The 19,337-nt window shown below is 41.5% G+C and overlaps 1 protein-coding gene and 1 non-coding gene across 3 annotated transcripts; one reads left to right on the forward strand and one right to left on the reverse strand.

The window, feature by feature from the left end:
• The first annotated feature begins 4,082 nt into the window (after positions 1-4,082).
• Positions 4,083-4,154, forward strand: trnap-agg (transfer RNA proline (anticodon AGG)). The gene has a single exon. It is a non-coding gene; the product is annotated as a tRNA-Pro (tRNA).
• Positions 4,155-5,132: 978 nt separating this feature from the next.
• On the reverse strand, positions 5,133-19,069 carry LOC143499400 (casein kinase II subunit alpha). 2 transcript variants are annotated; one of them, XM_076994027.1, is made up of 13 exons: positions 18,935-19,069; positions 15,343-15,470; positions 14,923-15,034; positions 13,899-14,000; positions 13,570-13,620; positions 13,415-13,474; positions 8,753-8,836; positions 8,457-8,567; positions 7,587-7,688; positions 6,717-6,817; positions 6,343-6,491; positions 5,748-5,840; positions 5,133-5,567 (listed from the first exon to the last, which is right to left on the reverse strand). In XM_076994027.1, exons 2-13 carry the CDS (start codon positions 15,441-15,443, stop codon positions 5,446-5,448), a joined length of 1,188 nt encoding a protein of 395 aa, XP_076850142.1. In that variant the 5' UTR covers positions 15,444-15,470; positions 18,935-19,069; the 3' UTR covers positions 5,133-5,445. The 2 variants fall into 2 exon arrangements, with proteins under 2 accessions (XP_076850142.1, XP_076850143.1); XM_076994028.1 differs by lacking the exon at positions 18,935-19,069 and adding an exon at positions 17,872-18,031.
• Positions 19,070-19,337: the final 268 nt, after the last annotated feature.

Below are 19,337 nucleotides of genomic sequence, written 5' to 3' on the forward strand. Positions count from 1 at the left end.
TTCTTCCCTTTTTTGCTCAGAGAACAAAAGTCCATGTTAGTACACAACCTCACATGTAAGGAAGACTTGAGAATGGAGTCTGTGTTGGAACAGATTCTTACTGTGTCTTCCATGATCAGAGATGTAGCACTTTTAAATGCAGCCAGTGATGCCTGAAAATGGTTTCAATTTAAATCCTGCCTTGCCCCTTCTTTAGGCCATTCACATCATGTAGAAGTGGCTAAAAATTTGCATTTCTACCTTAACAATTGGAGTGATTGTGAGGTGCGAAAGCAATCGTCTTTCCAGACAGTCCTATTAAAGAAATGCAAATGAAATTTTCTTCAATGTTTCCATAGTGTTAACTTAAAACCTGATCAATGTTTTCTCACAGTATTTCTATAAAATTTGCTGGCAAATATAAGTTAAAAGTTTTGTCTGCTATAATCTGCACAAAAATATGCCCCAACTTAGTATCACTTTCTACATTTAATGTCTAAAGAAAGTTGCTAAATTTGAAGTACCCTTTTTACAGGATTCAAATCCTAGTAGGACCATTATTCTAAGACAATCTCAACATGCCCCAAATTAATCTCTAACATGTATCTGTTTGCATATGTCACTTATAACTACCCCAATAAATAGCACTTAACAAATTTTGTTCAACAGGTCAGTGCATTTAATAAGGTATAAACTGTGAGGTTGTTAGGACCTGAAAAATTTGTGATAATAATTACTTTCATGTAATGCAATTGAAACATTGTTTTAGAAAAGGTCAAATAGAATTGATAATGATCTTTGGGTGAATCTGCAAAAGAATGAAAGTCTCCAGAATATGGACATGCAAGAAACTACTTCAACTTGGAGCACTTATGGTCATATTTCACATAAGCACTCCAATTTGAAGTAATCTCAGTGTACACTTTTTAGGCTCCATATAACTTGGAAAAAGATGATTAATTTCACATTGTTTTAAAATACATCTCTGGTAACAAGAATCACTTAAATCTACCTAAAATGCAGCACTTACAATCTTCTGCCAACAGGGCACTGGACTTCTAAGGGCATCAACTATGATGATGCTGAATTTCCTGTTCCTCTCTTTTTTTCCCCAATTAAATAACATCCACATTATTTGTTGCATGTGTCACTTATAACTACCCAAACAAATTGCACTTACCTAATTTTGTTCAACAGGTCAGGGCATATGTTAAGGTATATACTGTGACATAGTTGGGAGCTGAAAACCTTGAATCAATAATTAATTGCATGTAATGCAATTGAAACATTGCTTAAGAATAGCTCAAATGGTTAGAACTTACAATGATATTTAGCTGAATCTGCAGAAGAATCAAAGTCTCTGGAAAATAGATGTGCAAAACACATGAAAATACCACAATTTTGAGCACTTTTGGTTATATTTCACATCAGTGCTCCAAATTGAAGTAATCTCAGGGTACGCTTCTTACGTTCCATACTAAATGGAAAGGGGTGATGAATTTCACATTGTTTTCAAATACATATCTGGTAATTAGACTCACTCAGATCTATCTGGAAATCCAGATCTTACCAGGATCTTCCAACATGTCAGATGGCTTCTTAGGGCTTCTTAAGTCATCAACTGGGATGATGCTGAATATCTTGTTCTTCTCTTTTTTGCTCAGAGAACAAAAGTCCATGTTAGTACACAACCTCACATGTAAGGAAGACTTGAGAATGGAGTCTGTGTTGGAACAGATTCTTACTGTGTCTTCCATGATCAGAGATGTAGCACTTTTAAATGCAGCCAGTGATGCCTGAAAATGGTTTCAATTTAAATCCTGCCTTGCCCCTTCTTTAGGCCATTCACATCATGTAGTAGTGGCTAAAAATTTGCATTTCTACCTTAACAATTGGAGTGATTGTGAGGTGCGAAAGCAATCGTCTTTCCAGACAGTCCTATTAAAGAAATGCAAATGAAATTTTCTTCAGTGTTTCCATAGTGTTAACTTAAAACCTGATCAATGTTTTCTCACAGTATTTCTATAAAATTTGCTGGCAAAAATAAGTTAAAAGTTTTGTCTGCTATAATCTGCACAAAAATATGCCCCAACTTAGTATCACTTTCTACATTTAATGTCTAAAGAAAGTTGCTAAATTTGAAGTACCCTTTTTACAGGATTCAAATCCTAGTAGGACCATTATTCTAAGACAATCTCAACATGCCCCAAATTAATCTCTAACATGTATCTGTTTGCATGTGTCACTTATAACTACCCCAATAAATAGCACTTAACAAATTTTGTTCAACAGGTCATTGCATTTAATAGGGTATAAACTGTGAGGTTGTTAGGACCTGAAAAAATTGTGATAATAATTACTTTCATGTAATGCAATTGAAACATTGTTTAAGAAATAATAGCTCAAATGGTTAGAAATTACAATGATCTTTAGCTGAATTTGCAACAGAATCAAAGTCTCTGGATAAAGGATGTGCAAAACACACATAAAAATACCACAATTTGGAGCACTTTTGGTTATATTTCACATCAGTGCTCCAATTTGAAGTAATCTCAGGGTAGGCTTCTTAGGCACCATACTACATGGAAAAGGATGATGAAGTTCACATTGTTTTCAAATACATCTCTGGTAACTAGACTGACTCAAATCTACCTGGAAATCCAGAACTTACCAGCATTTTCCAACAGGTCACAGGGCCTCTTATGGCACCAACTGTGATGATGCTGAATATATTGTTCCTCTCTTTTCCCCCCAATGAACTGAAGTCCACATTATTTGTTGCATGTGAAACAATGAAAATTAAACACCTGGTTTTAGACCTCAATCATTTATTAGTATGGTGTAGGGCCTCTTTTTGCCACCAATACAGCATCAGTTTGTCTTGGGAATGACATATACAAGTCATGCACAGTGGTCAGAAGGATTTTAAGCTATTGTTCTTGCAGGACAGTCGCCAGGTCACTACATGATGCTGGTGAAGGAAAACGTTTCCTGACTCGCTCCTCCAAAACACCTCAAAGTGGCTCAATGACATTATCTATGTATCCCCTTCCGTGTTTAGTGTAATCCCTCTCTACCTTCTGTGTTGTAGTGTAGTGTTGTGTTGTTCCATTTTTAATAAATATTCATCGTCTTGCACTTGTGCCACCCCGTCTCTGATAAACGTTACAGAAATAATGTTCTGTAAGCATACTTATCACCTCCAATAAAATCTTATAAGGAACTTATAATGAACTGTAATTAATTATTTTGTAACTTATGAAGATGTCTTAATACAAGTGTCACTATTCATTATAATGCTGGTAACACTTTCTATAAAGCCTGCATTAAGAAGCCATTATAAATGTGATTATAAGTGTTTGCAACTTCGTATTAATGTTACAAACAGTTTATAATGGACTTACTACAAACCAGTCACATTTATAATGGACATCAGACAAGATTGCTGACAGATGGTTCTATCTCCTGAAGATATTTTAGGAATTAACATCTGTTGTCTATTCAGACTCCCTGTAATAATGCTTGCTGTATTAACAGCAGGTGTAGTATTCCAGAACTAATACCGAGTTTCACAGTTTTTGTCAGTCGCTTTATTTTAAAAAGTCAATTCTAATCTGGAAAACACGCCAACTATAAATTACACCACAAGAGGGAAGCAGAGTTACAAGATGACGTGGTCTTCTGAAAAGTCGAGGTTCGTTAGTGTAGCGCTATGAATCTTGCTTCTCGGCTCAAATCTCGGACGAACACTCCGAATGATAAATATTTCTAATCTTAAACTTACAGTTAGTAGGTACGCTATTCTTTCCTAGCAAAAGTAATAATGATTTTGTTAGTCGTCAGGTTGCTCTTGCACCTTTAATGAAGTGGCTGAAAGGTGTGGGGACTGCAAACGTCCTGAAATTATGCTGTCAATAAAAGATGTACTAGTATTTTTTACAATTCATAATTAGCAGTAAATTATGTTTGACCAACAGAAGTGGTACTGGAGGCGAAAGCCAAATAAAACTGAAGCGTTTCGTTCAGCAGCCACTAGAAGACAGCATAGGAGAAACTGCAACGTGGCAATTTCAAAAACCAAATAAATTACAACTCTTTGTCAAGGCTCGTTGGTCTAGGGGTATGATTCTCGCTTAGGGTGCGAGAGGTCCCGGGTTCAAATCCCGGACGAGCCCTTCTTTTAGCACACACAAACCACAATGCATGAGACATGTTCAATTAGATGTTAATAGGGAACTCACATTAAGTGAAAATGCAGTCCATAACAGGTACATTCAAACATGAAAAACAGTCAGTCTATATGTTAATATTACAAATAATTGTAGTGAAATTGTAAAAATCTGCCTTTCTGAGTTCAGTTAATGTTTGGTCTCATATAAATTAAAAAAACATACATCAGAACAATTTTGCAATACATATCCATTAGAAGTGAAAAGTGTTTGTAATGGCTTTAGTGATTAACTTCACAGCTTGTAACTATATTATATTCATACATTTGACACTGAACTTGGTGAAAACATTTTGTGCATTGACTTGATACAATATTGTTTTTATCATAGGAAAATGTGCAGAAATACTTATTTTTAAATGTTAACCAGAATGTTGACCCCAAACATTTGTAGTAAACACAAGTGATGCCATGCAAACTACACATATAAAAATATTTAATCTGCCATCTTTTCATGCTCTGCCTGCATAAACACTTATCCTGACATCACGACTCCCAGGTCTAGGGGGAAAATACTCCCTTCAGCTTCAAGAGATTTAAGGTCCTAAAACCGAACCTTAACTGTAACTCTAAGCCTGTGTGTTCTCATTTAGCAAGATGTAAAGCACGATAACTGGATTTTAAGTTATTGCAACAAAAAAGACATGGAGGCCCTCTAGTGGACAGACGCAGTTATTTTCCTCCTTGTCAATATCACTTAATGTACAACTTTAGCCAACTGCACCCAATAGATATAAATGTATTAAGTGCATTATATTATTAAATGTATTATAGTTAATAAATGTATTAACTTTTAAGATAGTTCAGTTCTGTAATTAGGAACCCTGTTTAGTTTGAGTCGTATTTTGCATCACAGGTCAGCACATCCTCCTTCATGTTGGTAACTTGAGGGTGCTGAAGCAAATTAACAAGAAATAAAAACAAGTTTATGGACATATAAAATAAATTTTATTATCCTTTTTTTCTTAATCTCTACAGTGTAATTGCTTCTCTAGACACCATCATAAAAGGACGCCGCTACATTATTAGCTGGACACAGAGACCACGTTTACCGCTATCCAAGAAGTGTCAGAATCTCAATATACAATTACCGAATGAAAAAACAAAACTAACAAAAAAAGAAAAACAAAAGCCCCCAAAACAAAACAGAAAAGGGGGAGGGGCTAATTTATCTCCTCAGTTCATGGTGCGCAGTGTAAAAATGAGGCCAGCAGATGAGCGAGGGAGAGGAGCTGTGGTCAGGGCTGCACACCGGCCGTCGCCGTGGGAACCTGCGCCACCAGCGCCCCGGGAGACGAGATGGCGGGAGAGCCGGCCATGCTGGTCATCGTCTGCGGCAACGGCAGGGACGTGATGGCTCCTGTAAGAGAGCGAACACAGCGGACCGATCACGTTCCCAGACGGCCAGAATCAGGTCCACACGTACGAGTTCCAGTGCAGAATACGCAGGACCCTCGTTTGGGATTAGGATTTATTTAAACTGTTTTGGGGTCACATGGGTGTGTGTGCGGGGACGCAGGGGCGCGCGTGTGGGTTTTACCAGTCGTCATCATGCTGGACGAGCTGACGGGGGAGGGCCCGGAGCACAGCCCTGATGGAGGACACACCCTGGTCTGATCCTTCACGATAGGATCTGAGAAAAGAAGACCACACTCAGATTACTCGTATTACTCTGGAGCTCTCATAGCAGGAGCTGGAGTTCAACACAGCTTTAAGAACTGCCAACCTTTAATTAATTTAACCTTAGCACAAACACCCCAGCCACATTCTAACACCACAACACAGGGCAAGTTCCACTACAACATGCATGAAGTCAACGCATACGTCATGTTATACATGATCACTTTGTGAGAAACCTCCTAGGTTGCCATTTACTTGGGATGGATCTAAGAATGCTGTTTGTATGCAAATGCAAGCAATGGAAAACATATGGTTGATCCAACTTAGTTAATTTATAAAGTAGCACTATAATTTTATACATTTCTTCATGTATTGCAAAAATGCACACACTTGAACTGGCAGGCATGCATCAGCACATGCACACTCAAGTGCACACCCACACCCATGTGCATGCACACGCTTGTGCCCCCATCCTCATGGGCCACTCCCAGAGCGAGCTGCAGATGTGAGCTTACAGAAGTAGGGATGCTCCATGGCTTCCCGGGCCGTCAGGCGGGCCTGGTGGTCGTAGCGCAGGAGCTTGTCCAGGAAGTCCAGCGCCTCACTGCTGACCAGGTGCTGGTTCTCACTGTGCACAAACCGCTCCCACCTCTTCCGAGAGTGCCTGCAGAGACAGACAGAGAAATCACAATCACGCACAGCAAACACACAAACAGAAAGACAACAAAAATGAAGAATACACGAGAAACTGCTCAGGAGATCAAAATCTCAAATAAGACTGGTGTTTAGAATGCACAAATGCACATGGACACAAACACAAAAGCAAAGATATCCAAGAAGTTGCTTAGATCAAAGTAATCTGAACCAAGACGTTTTGTCCAGGACGAACCTGCCCAGGATGTCGTTGAAGCGAGGATCCAGCTCTATGTTGTACCTGTCGATGTAGTCGTACAAGTCTTCTGTGCCCAGGACCTTGGCAATGCGGACGAGCTGTAACGACAGTTCTCACATGAACCAGAGCCGCTCTTTCGGACAGGAGTCCTGAACCAGAGCCGCTCCTTCTGACACGGGTTCTGAACCAGAGCCGCTCCTTCTGACACGGGTTCTGAACTAGAGCCGCTCCTTCTGACACGGGTTCTGAACCAGAGCCGCTCCTTCTGACACGGGTTCTGAACCAGAGCCGCTCCTTCTGACACGGGTTCTGAACCAGAGCCGCTCCTTCTGACATGTGTCAGCCACACATGAACTGAGACTGATGAGTGCTTATTTTTCCAAATCAATATGAACTTTCAAACTCAAAACTCTAATTTTGAGATAAGTTTAGCTTACAATTAGCCATGGAAAAACACATTATTATTAACAACAACAATAATAATAGCAGGCCCACTGAAGGTAAATGTTATTTCATACAATGTCAAACAAGGCTCCAAATTTGCATTTAAAATTTATACCAGTAATTCTTAAATGAATATTGTAATAAAAAACTCTTTTTTCAGAATTGCTCCAAAAGAGTCGTCATTCATTCAGGTTCATATCCAACAGCATAACACAAACACCCCACATCATCTTCTGTACTGTGGGTGAACAGCTGGTGAAACAGTCAATGATAATCTGCCTTACCAGTCACATGACAACAGTCCATTAGATGTATCGACTGTTTAAATAAATGATTCCTTAAACCTTTTTATGGCTAAAAAATAAATAAATAAAAAAAACAAACAAATGTGGACCGCATGGCTGGTCCCAGTTTAGCACTCACCTGGTCATAGTTGTCATGGCCGTGGAAGAAGGGCTCTTTCCTGAAGATCATACTAGCGAGCATGCAGCCCAGACTCCACATATCTAAACTGTAGTCATACATCTGTAAGACACAACACAACCTGTCACACAAGCTTCTTGGCTATTGATTCCTTTGTTTATTAAGCAGTTACATACAGGCATGGCACACAGCTACCAAAACAGTGGATATAAGTTTTGACATGTTATTCCCTGAAGATCCTGAAATATTTTAAAGTCTCCATTCGAATCTCGGAGCGGTCTAATGTTACTACAGCATGCTACCATATATATTAAAACATGGCAACATGTTAGGGTGTCTCCAGAGGGGGAGAGACGGCACGCTTCAGTGGGCATCACCCCCCAACGTGAACGCTCAGCAGGACCTCCACCCAGATGCCTCCAGGATGGTGTTTATTAGTGCGGTAAAAAGGTGTGCAGTCCTATTCCAAGAGGCTACCATGCACCTCGAAAGGCTGCCGCTGGCGAGAGGCCCAGCTGTGCTGAACCTGTGTGCCAGCAGGCACCCCCAGCCCAGATGGACCCTGAGCAGCCCCGCTACACTCCACCGTCTGTCTGCACCTTCACAGTGCCTCAGCTGGGTGGAGGTTTGCACATGCTACTGACAGCCCTGAGACGTACGCTGCAGCTGGGACACACATCGCCCACGCCGCCCCTTTAATGTCGTAACTCTACCACAACACTCAGTCCCACGCTGCCAATGCACTCTCCGCACACACACAAGTGGTGACCACTCGACACACAGACACGCATATAGACTCCAAATACCCCAGCTTAATTTCAGTTGCAAGTGTCCGAAAGCCAAGTCCCGCATAGACAAAAGTTCACTAACCTGGTAGTCCACCAGCAGCTCGGGACCTTTGAAGTAGCGTGACGCCACCCTGACATTGTACTCCTGGCTGGGGTGGTAGAACTCAGCCAAGCCCCAGTCTATGAGACGAAGCTGTGAAGCAAAGACACAGTCAACCGGGTCATTCAGGCCAGCAAGACATGCTGAACTAGATTGACAGACGAGAAAAAACGTAACTCTAAATGTCTCAGCATTGAGGGGATGTTTTTCTAATCTAACGTGTTCAGGGCCGGTTCAGGCCCGTGAACCAGTGAGGGGAGCAGCAGGAAGAGCAGTACCTTTCTGTGCTCATGGTCGATCATGACGTTGTGTGGTTTCACATCTCTGTGCATGATTCCCATACTGTGACAATAGTCCAAGGCCTAAAGAAAGAGGTGCCAGTTGGACACATTATTGGGGAATATTTTTAAGACACAACTGCTAAGAGTAAAACAACTGCATTAACAGATGATCACACAAAACTACCCAAGTGACCTTCTCAGAGAACATGGGGAGAGGAAGATGAGGACTATAAAGACAGAAGGAAAGAAATAGAGAAAGTATTAGAGAAAGAAAAAGACGGAGAGAAATTGAAAGAACGAGAGTGAAAGAGGCACGTGCACGCACGCACACGTGTACGGGCACACGGGGGTTGGATGCAAGGCACTGGGTTCAGGACCACCGTGTGAGTATGACGCGGTTCTTACAGACTTCCCACCACTCCAACACATCACAACATGGCACTGGGTTCAGGACCACCGTGTGAGTATGACACGGTTCTTACAGACTTCCCACCACTCCAACACATCACAACATGGCACTGGGTTCAGGACCACCGTGTGAGTATGACACGGTTCTTACAGACTTCCCACCACTCCCAACACATCACAACATGGCACTGGGGCCTGGTACAGCAACGTCACCTCACCAATAACACGAGAAACTCGGAGGACCATTTACGAGAGACCAACACACAGGACAGTAATAGCATCTTCAATCGTGACTGGACACTCCCACCAACCCATGAGCACATTCTCACGAAAGCAGCAAATATCAGTCATTTACTAATCCACCTGAAATTAGAGCAAGAAAAGGGGTAAGTAAGCAGGGATTCTGTGTGGCACGCTCATCATGAGTGGGGCGTGAGCTGGGCGTGGCCCCAGCCTCAAAAGCCTCCCCTTTGTGTGCAGTGTAAGCGATACAGGATGACTGGGGTGGTTTGAGCAGCTGGACGGGGCTGAGTCAGACAGAGAGAGCACAAAACCTCGGCTCTTCACTGCACATGCCACAGGAGGGCCTGCTGAAACACCCTGTGTGTGTGTGTGTGTGTGTGTGTGTGTGTGTGGGAGACACGCTGCCACAGATCTGATCAGCTCCCGGGAGGGCCAGTGACTCAGAGGCAGTGGTGGGTAGAGGTTGACCTTCCAACCCCAGAATATATAATAAAACACACGGATGATCATACATGTATAGATCAGCACTACGGATCCAGAACCGGGCCAGGTCTGGATGAGGAATATCTTTGCCAGTTCCATCAGCCTAAAAAACTAAATTCCCCATGAAACAACAAAACTTGGTATGGATCTGTGTAAAGTGTGGCTACGTGATTTGGAAACGTTTTATATTTTGATGGAATTACGATATATCGTTATGCTGATACCCACTGCCAAATATTTAAAATACACTTGTGGCTAGTTATCCTGACCCACATTAGGTTGACTCAAATTATTAAATTATTTTTTGATGGATCATGAGACAATGATTCACCAACACACAGGCCTCTGATTGGTCATGGAGCACACAGCACATGGTCAGCAATCCTTCTATTTCCCCAGATGCCCCACTCTGCCCCGAGACGCCCCACTCTGCCCCGAGACGCCCCACTCTGCCCCGAGACCATGGGTTAAAGCAAGAAATTTTCATTTGACTGAAAAAATTTTCCTGGCAAAAGACAATGCCAGCAATTACTGAAAATCTTTTGCCTAATTCTACACAATAAACACATTTATAAAGTATATTTATCTAAACAGCCTGTGTAAGGAGAGAAGAGAGAATGAACACCTGAGCAATAAATGTACATAAATGTGTATTTAATGGGAGTTATCTGGGGGTCCTCTTCCAGAAAATGATTTAAAGATCAAGTCAAATTTAGTGAATCCTGGTGAGAGGTATGAAGCTCTCTTGTTTTTATCAGATTCACCATCGCAAAAACATAAGCCGTAAGATTACATGCTTTAAGTAGGTATGTTACAAAAAAAATTAACACCACTGGATAGAGTTTTTAAAATACAAACAGAACAACACCATCCATGTTAAGCCTGGTTTAAGCCTTTATACTTGACGCAGCACGAGTGGCGTGAGCAGCGCGAGGGTCCGCACGCCGAAAATGACGTAATCGCGGTGGCTCCACCCGTGCGCGAGAGCCTCGCAGTTTTGTAACTTCGCGCGCACAGCGCTTCAGCGCTGTGAACCAAGTCATGTTTGCCGGGTTCATACACCTTTATAAGGTGGAATTAAAGCACTTGTACGTCACTTTCAAGGTCCATTTCAACGCGTTCTCAACGTTAAATTTAAGTTAAATATTTATACATATACTCGAAATGATTCGAAATAATTCGCTTTTTATCACATTATTTAATGGTGGTTTATTTTCAAAACGCCCAATCTTAACGACTTCACGTTCTCTCATGTTTCGTCCTGGAATTACAAGAGGCTCGTATTTGTTAACGTAATAACTGTTCAGTCAGACAGATATTTGTTGTGAAACGAAGTAGTTACATTTTCAAGCATTTTAAAGTACTTTAGCCTAAATTCCAGCACTAATGCAACATTACAATTGGTCAGGTAAATGTTCATTCCCCTGTTTTTGAGGGGTGTTTCTTTATACTACCACATATTGCTTCGGACTACACTGCAAAAAGAATGTGACGCAGCAAGTAGCCTCCGCCGTTCGCGCAGGTGTACAGAGTCGCGCGCTACGGTCACGCCAGGCAGGAGGGGTGTAAAAACTTTTCTACATAACATCCGCAAATCTGAAGGCGGAATGAACCGCAAGTCAATCAAATGACACCGCCGTCATCAGTGATGGCTAAGTTACCTTGAGAAAGTAATCCGATTACTGATTACTGATTACTCCTTTTAAAAGTAACTTAGTTACGTTACATATTACTTGATTTTAAAAGTAACTAAGTTAGATTACAAGTTACTTTAGTAGTTACATTCAGCAGCAAAATAAAATTTTCCAATACTCACTTTATTGGAAGTGCATTTTTAACAGTAACAATGTATTGAAGCAGGTTCGGTAACCGAGGCAGAAACTGCTTAATCCAAAAATCCCGAGGAGGGAAACCCCCCCCCCCCCCCCCCCCCCCCCCCCCAGTGTCACTTAAAGGGCAAGACTCTCCTGACATTACGTTTGTGTAGCTGCGCGGTATTATTTGTAAATTTATTTGTAAACGTAATACAAGCGAACTGGGGTGGGTTTCCCGAAACGTTCGTAGCGCCAAGTACTTCGTAACCTCGTATGAAACGTACGAGGTTAAGAAGTACTTAGCGCTACGAACGTTTCGGGAAACCCACCCCTGTTCAGTCAGACAGCTTGTGAAACAAAATACCATTACAACTTCAAGCATTTTAAAGTAGGTGACGTTAGTCAAAATTCCAGCACTTTTCAAACGTGGAACACAGTGCAACATTAAAATTCTTCAGGTAAATGTTCCTTCCCCTGTTTTTGATGGGTGTTTCTTTATACTACCTACCACATATCGTTACGGGAGGACACTGCAAAAAATGACTTGTAAAACGCGCTCGCGCTCTCACAGGGTCGCGCGCAGCGTGCGGAGTCGAGCGCTACGGTCAGACGCAAAAGTAGAACTGAGCCAAGAAGAAAGCAAAAATATATATTTTTAATAGGGAAAATAAAAATAGTAACGCACAGTTATTTGGATAAGTAACGTTAATCTGATTACTGGACTGGAAATAGTAGCGCGTTATATTACTAAGTAACGCGTTACTGACATCACTGGCCGTCATCCATCCAGCGCTGATGAGCGCCAGTGAGAATCATATTTCGGCCACAAAACAGATAGCACGCGCGTGTGTTGTTTATTATGATTTGACGGATTTTTTCCCCAAAAAAATCAAATGACGGAAATCCGTCGTAGTGACGGAGAACTTTAACCCATGCCCGAGACGCCCCACTCTCCCATGTTGTGCTTTTATTCTTTGTAGCTCAGAGCTGGACATGGGTCCCCAACACTGCAGCAGTTCAGCGTGTACGTTAGCAGAGCCCTGACCTCACTCCCAGCATGCAACACTGCACCACAGCCATATCTATGGTAGCCTGTAGGACTCCGGAGGATAGAGCTTCTGTAAGGGAACAATGGCTGTGGAAGCACTCACCATCAGCCACGTTTAACCAGTTCAGCCAGTATGAGTGTGTGTCGAGGTGAACATCCTGCTATGATTACTAACATGATGTGATGCACCATACTGGACTTCTGGAAGCTGACAGCAACACTTTTGTTTTTACTGAACACAAGCTCCAATGAACTTTCACATCAACCTCAACCTCACAAAACGTCTGGAATGCAGCAGTTCTGAAGACGACCATTTAGGCTGCGTCTGCGTGACAGACATCAACCCTTCAGAACCGTCACGTTCTCTGTGCCCGTCTTGACTCATGGCTCCCTAAACTCCAGAAGGGGTTTCTCAACAGCACTGCAGCAAATACTCTTGAGGTTGAATTACACCCACACTAGACCAGTATCACACTAGACCAAAGTCTGTACAGCACATCATACTAGACCAACATCACACCAGTCTGAGCTCTGTAAACCCCACAATAAAATCACATAACACATGACATTTTACCAACATGTAAATGCTGTGTGTTTATATTATCAGTCAGCTATTTGCTGCCTTGTTTAAATGGTAATGTAGAATTAAGAACAAGAACATACCTTTAAGATCTCATACATGTAGAACCGGATGTCATAATCTGATAGCGTTTGATACAATTGCTGCAAGAAAATAAATTGAAAGCCCATATCATATTATGTAGAAGATGTGTGATGTATGGTTGTTTTATATGTGGGAGCAGAACACTGAATTTCACCTTGAAATCTGTGTTATTAACATGTTCAAAAACCAGTGCAGGTGTTCGTGACTTGAAGGAAAAAGAAAGAAACTGGTCAGATAATATCAGTAGCCATAATCCATATGTAATCCAAACACTCACTTTGCACCCATATAAAACCTGCCATTGTTTTCAGTAATACTAACAAAAGTGAGTGAAAGCCCTAAAACACCAGGCTGTCTGATCTTTTTTATATGTCTAAACACCTGTGGATCAACTACAGAGAGGCAGGTTTGCGTGACCATGAAGCTACTGGAGGGAAAACAATACCATGCTGTTTGTTTGGAACAGGAAGCTGCACTACTGACCACTGGGTCCTTAACGATGTCTAAGAGTGTGATGATGTTGGGCCCACCACGCAGGTTCTCCAGGATCTTTATTTCTCTCTTGATTTTCTTCTTCTTTACTGGCTGTGGACAGACAGAGAAGGAGACACCAACTTTAAAAAGACTTTCAATTCCAACAAGTTTGGAAATGAAGCCATCCAAAGCAACGTGGGCACCTTTATCTGATCGGTCCCCAGGACAGCGTGTGTGCCACTGACGCCCCAGCCTGTCTCCAGCAAGGGGAAGCTCAAAACAAACCCCTGACTGCATTAAGACAGCATGCTGCTAATCTTCACAAGCATTTATCACATAGCATGAAAGAAAGCTCTCAGCTCCCAGAATGTTATCCAGTCGATCTGGTGCCACGTTAATCTGAGTACGAGGAATTCATTAGTCGGCCCTGCTCACTGGACCCCAGCCAAAGGGATTTAGTTACAATACTTTTTTTTATGTTAAAGTCCATAATACAAACAAGCTTTTCTGGCAAAAGTGCTCACTGGTGACTCGGAAAATTAAGAGTTTTGAAGGCATGTAAGGTAAGAGGTTTAGTCTTTAATTTAGATAAGTTGTCTTCCAATAAACAGAAATAAAACACCAGCTTTACTTAAAGTCTTCCTATGGCAATACTGGTGCTCAAAAACCACTACATGCAATCTACACAAACATACATCCTACCAATAGATGTCTCAAAAATCCCTCCATCTATCTGTGCAAACATTGATACCACCAAAATACGTCTCACTAATCCATCCATCCATGTAAACATCTATCCATCTATGGATCTATCTATCTTACCTACAAATGTCTCTCTAATCCCCATCCATCCTCAAAAACATCCATCTTATCTACGTATATCACTAATCTCTCCATCCATCCACACATGCACGCACAAATCAAACCATCAATTAAAGAACAACGTCCATTTTTTTTATGTGACAATCTGCCATAAAACAAATGTGTCACTTGTAGGTAAACACATGGATTTCACCCAGTCTAACGTTCTCACCTTAAGTATTTTTACAACTACTTTCTCGTTGTTTGTGATGTTGATGGCTTCAAACACTTCACTGTATTTGCCACGACCTAATTTTCGCACAAGTTGGTAGTCATCCTGATTCCTAAAGAAAAAGATGAATACGCTTTTATTCCAAGCCATGCTTTCATAGGAAACAGCAGTGTCACATTTAAAACAAAATTTCACACAATTCTTTTAAAAATTAACAAAACTCTGCGACTCTCAGAATGACCACTCTGGGCACTTATTTAAAGTTAAGTTATTCCTATTTTGAAGCCTGCTGAAATGGTCTACAAATGAGTGCAACTATAAGAATGTTTGTTGAAGTGAATGAAGGAGCAAGTCTTGAGCACGTCTCTTTGATCCATTGTCCCGTGTCCTGGTTGCCACACACGGGACCTCGATGCTCACCCCCACTCCACAACATGGGACTCATAGTCCCAGTATTCCCTGGGCCTCTGTGTGTTGACGTCTGGGTAAACCCGGGACCGGCTGGTGACTGGGCCGGACATGATTGGGGTGTGCGGTTGTTTTTAGGCCTGTGAGAAAGAGAAAAGGCAAACCAAGGTTAAGAACAAAAAAAGAACCATTTGGGTCAGACATGATGCATCGTGTTATACCGAGAGGACACCGGAGCGTGTGTGTGTCTTTAAAAGGTCCATTACCATCTTACAGCCTCTTCACTATTTAATTGGATCAAGGTACTGAAACTCAGCCCAGATGGGGAAAGTTTTAATCGAAATGCAAGCAGAGCGAAGCAGAGCAGATCACAGTGGCACGCGAAGTGAACTCCTGGTCTCCCACTGCTGGCTGCCTACGCAAACACGTGCACACGCGCACACACACACACACACACCATACACAACTGGTTCTCAGAACCAGCTCCGTTTATTTTTACATTTGCTTAAGCCTCAATCAGACATACTTGCTTGGTATGACTTAATACTAAAGCTAATTCTGCAAATAAAAATTCTAAAACTAAAATACTAAGTACTGATCTAAAACTAATGATCAGTACTTAACACATGTACAGTAGTCTAATAAGTAGAATGCCCAATACAAACGCCAGAGCACACTCATATCAGCCCGAGGGCGACGCCCCTTTGGCTCTCGGGTTACCAGACTGGGCCTGGAGAATGTGATGGTGGGCCCTGTCTGACACACAGATGACCATAACGGACACGACCTCTTAAATGGAGCTCCTTGTAAAGCATGTAAAGGTGCTCCATAGAAAGGGCAGGATGCTAGCTGTTGCACTGCCAGTTCTGATTCTTTACTGCACCTCAAACGCTTGTCTGAAAACATGGAAGACCAAGAAGAGCTACAGTGAGGCTGGAGCAAGGTGTGGGGCGAGCCAAGCTAGAGCTGACATTCAGCACTTCACTTGACCTTGTAGATGGCTCACATCTCTAAGCTGTATTCTACTAGAAACAGCTCTGATCCATCTGATTAACAGCAACAATAAAAAATGAAATCCTCAATCACTGGACATGAACGTTTAACTATTATTGACAAACAGGATGACGACCAAACCATCAGAAAGAGGAAAACGCTAAGGCCAAAGAGCTCAGGAGTGTAAGACCAGATACAATAGACACTTGTATTTCGCTACACATATGGCTCAGATGAGTAATTCCAGGCATTCCTGGGTCTCCACTTCCGACACTCTTGGAAGCTGAACAGTCGCGTGCAGTAGCACAACTGAACCTGATATCACACGCCATGTGGACGACAAAAAAAAGTGGACATCGCGAGCGTATTGGTAGCTGTTGGGCAACTGTAATACTAAATTCTATACTCAAGATGCTATAACCGATACTAGATACCTTACTATACACTGGACCAGATACAATACTATACCCAAAACTAGATACTATATGACAAAAAAAATGTTTTAAAAATGTGAAAGATCATCTCTAATTGTCCTGGCACATATGTTCAAAACAAACATTAAAGTAGGTGAAATTAAACAAACCCTTTATGATCCCCTTAGTAAAATCGTTCAGAATTTTCCTATTAGGCCACTATTGTTAGTAATGCTGGAGAGGCAATCATGAGCCAACCTGTTTCCTGGTTCCAAGTCAAAGTCTTTTGCATATCCTAGATGTGTCTAGATAGTTACTGTGCAGACGGTATCATGTCACTGAACAACACTTTATTGTTAATTAAAACAGAATAAACAATTACATTAAGTAAAGCTACAGGAGCAGATTTCCAAGCAAGAACTCCAAAGTACACCCTGGATTGTTTGAAGTTGTCACGATCACACACACAAGACAGTCTGGCCCTTCACACAGTGGTTTCACCTGAACGCTGTAAAGAATGCCACAACACCGTACCAAAAAACAACCGGTGGTTTTCTGCAGCCTAGTGACAAAATAAAAGTCTGTAACTTGACTGCACTGACAAGGCCATGATATTACCAAATATATAATAATAATATAAATATAATTATAGTTGGTTCAGTCTTTCTAAAGCAGGTGCATACCATTGCTGACCATTTGAGACCTGGTAAATATTATGCACTAAAACATGATGGAACTACACACTACTATCAAACAAAAAGTAGATTTAACTAGGGTGAAAGCCTGTGTATTTTACATGTGTGCTGGAAAGCACTAACTAAATTCCATCCCTACTCCTGTAATTAAAAATGCAAGAGTTTAGCTTACTGGTCTGTGAAGCATTAACAAAACGTTAGAACTCCAATTCATATAGTTACAATGTTATTACTCATAGAACTGATGAATGTGATACAGCCAGACAGCCAAGAAGATGAGGAGGCAGACGTTTATACTGGGAGGACCTACAACGAGTGGTTAGTTAACTATGGCTAGCATTCACACTTCATTATTCACTGGATTTTTCAGTTGCTCAGAGAACGAACAAAATAATTGAAATACCAAATGTGTCTAAGAGGAAGACCCGACACTCACTCACCTGAGGGCCTTTTACCGAACTGGGGCTTTCTTTAGCTCTCTGAAAGAATAAAACTCACATAATTTTACCTACTGCTCACCTATGTATTAGATAAACATTAGCTACTAACTTCTTCTGTTCTAAGGGTTAAAGTGGCTTTTAAATCCACACTCCAGTTAGTTATTAAAAGTACTGTTTTACACAAGTCAAGTCACCAGGTCAGATATCTGATTGTTTCTTAAATGAAAGTCTTGATTTTTAAGTATTTTATAAAAACTACAAAGGGTACGAAGCAAACAGAACACACACGCAGTAATCGTCTCTTAACTGAGATTCATTAGGAAACCAAATTTCTTAAGTAGGTAACGCTAGCAAGTTTTCTCACTATACAATTGACCGGGCAGCAAAACTTAACCCAGCTAGCAGTATTAAATCAGCACAGACAGCTAGCTCCTCATTCACTAGACTTCCTAGCTGGTAAAATAGTTCACCATATACAGGCAGCCAGGTACAACCTTTTGAGTGCACAGCCAAAAGACGTAGGCATTTACTCAACGACCCAGCTACCGACCACTTTATGTAGTTAGCTGGCGAGCTAACGAGTTAAGATTGCCAACAAGTGACGGGAGTAGCCAACTCTGCTTGAGTAGTCGAAACATGACTGAAGTTTCCGCTCGGTACAGATGACCGTACTTATTCCCCACACACATTTTGCTACACTACTGGACTCGTTGGACACGAACAAAGAAGCCGCATTAAGGCGGCTGGAACCATGTAGCTAGCGACTGTTGTGTGTGAGTGTGTGCGCTGCTACAGCTGCTGCTAGCGACAATGCTAGTTCTGAAGAGCCGCTCGCGCGCCCCCGGCGCGAGGGGGAAGACTCCTCAGCTTTCGCGGTCGTTAGCTTTTTTACACTAGCCCAGCCAGCTACATCATCATTTTTACTGGTGGAAAACGTACCCAAAATGTGTCCAAATAAAAAAAACAGATGAATCTGTGCCAATTCTGTAAGAAATGGCTATTTTATAAATTAAAGTTTAGTATTAGACAATAAATAAATATTTCAAACGGGCTGCATTATTACCTCTTGGCTCGTCAGGGGTGACAATATGGCGGCTCTCGCAGATAGTGGGCTCTGGCAAACAAGTTTAGCCGGAGAATAGACGGTGAAGTCCTCCGCACCTGCGGGGGCGCTAACACAAATCCGGCGTCAGAAAAAAGGGTGTGGTGTCAATCAACATCTGCTAAATCAAATATTTCAACTCAATTTGGACGCTACATATCAGACAATTAGCAGGGAATAAAAATAATATAGACTATTCGGTCTACGGTCACTAATAAATTGTTCTTTATAAACTTTCTTTAAAAGTATAGTCTGAAAATATTAACGGTCCTTTCTTCAGTTTTTGCTTAATTTATTCATTAGCTTATTTTTGTCAATACAATTCTTCCCAATGACGTAATCAGATAATATTAGGCTAAGCTAT

Source organism: Brachyhypopomus gauderio, unplaced genomic scaffold, assembly GCF_052324685.1.
Source record: "Brachyhypopomus gauderio isolate BG-103 unplaced genomic scaffold, BGAUD_0.2 sc132, whole genome shotgun sequence".
NCBI classification, from domain to species: domain Eukaryota; kingdom Metazoa; phylum Chordata; class Actinopteri; order Gymnotiformes; family Hypopomidae; genus Brachyhypopomus; species Brachyhypopomus gauderio.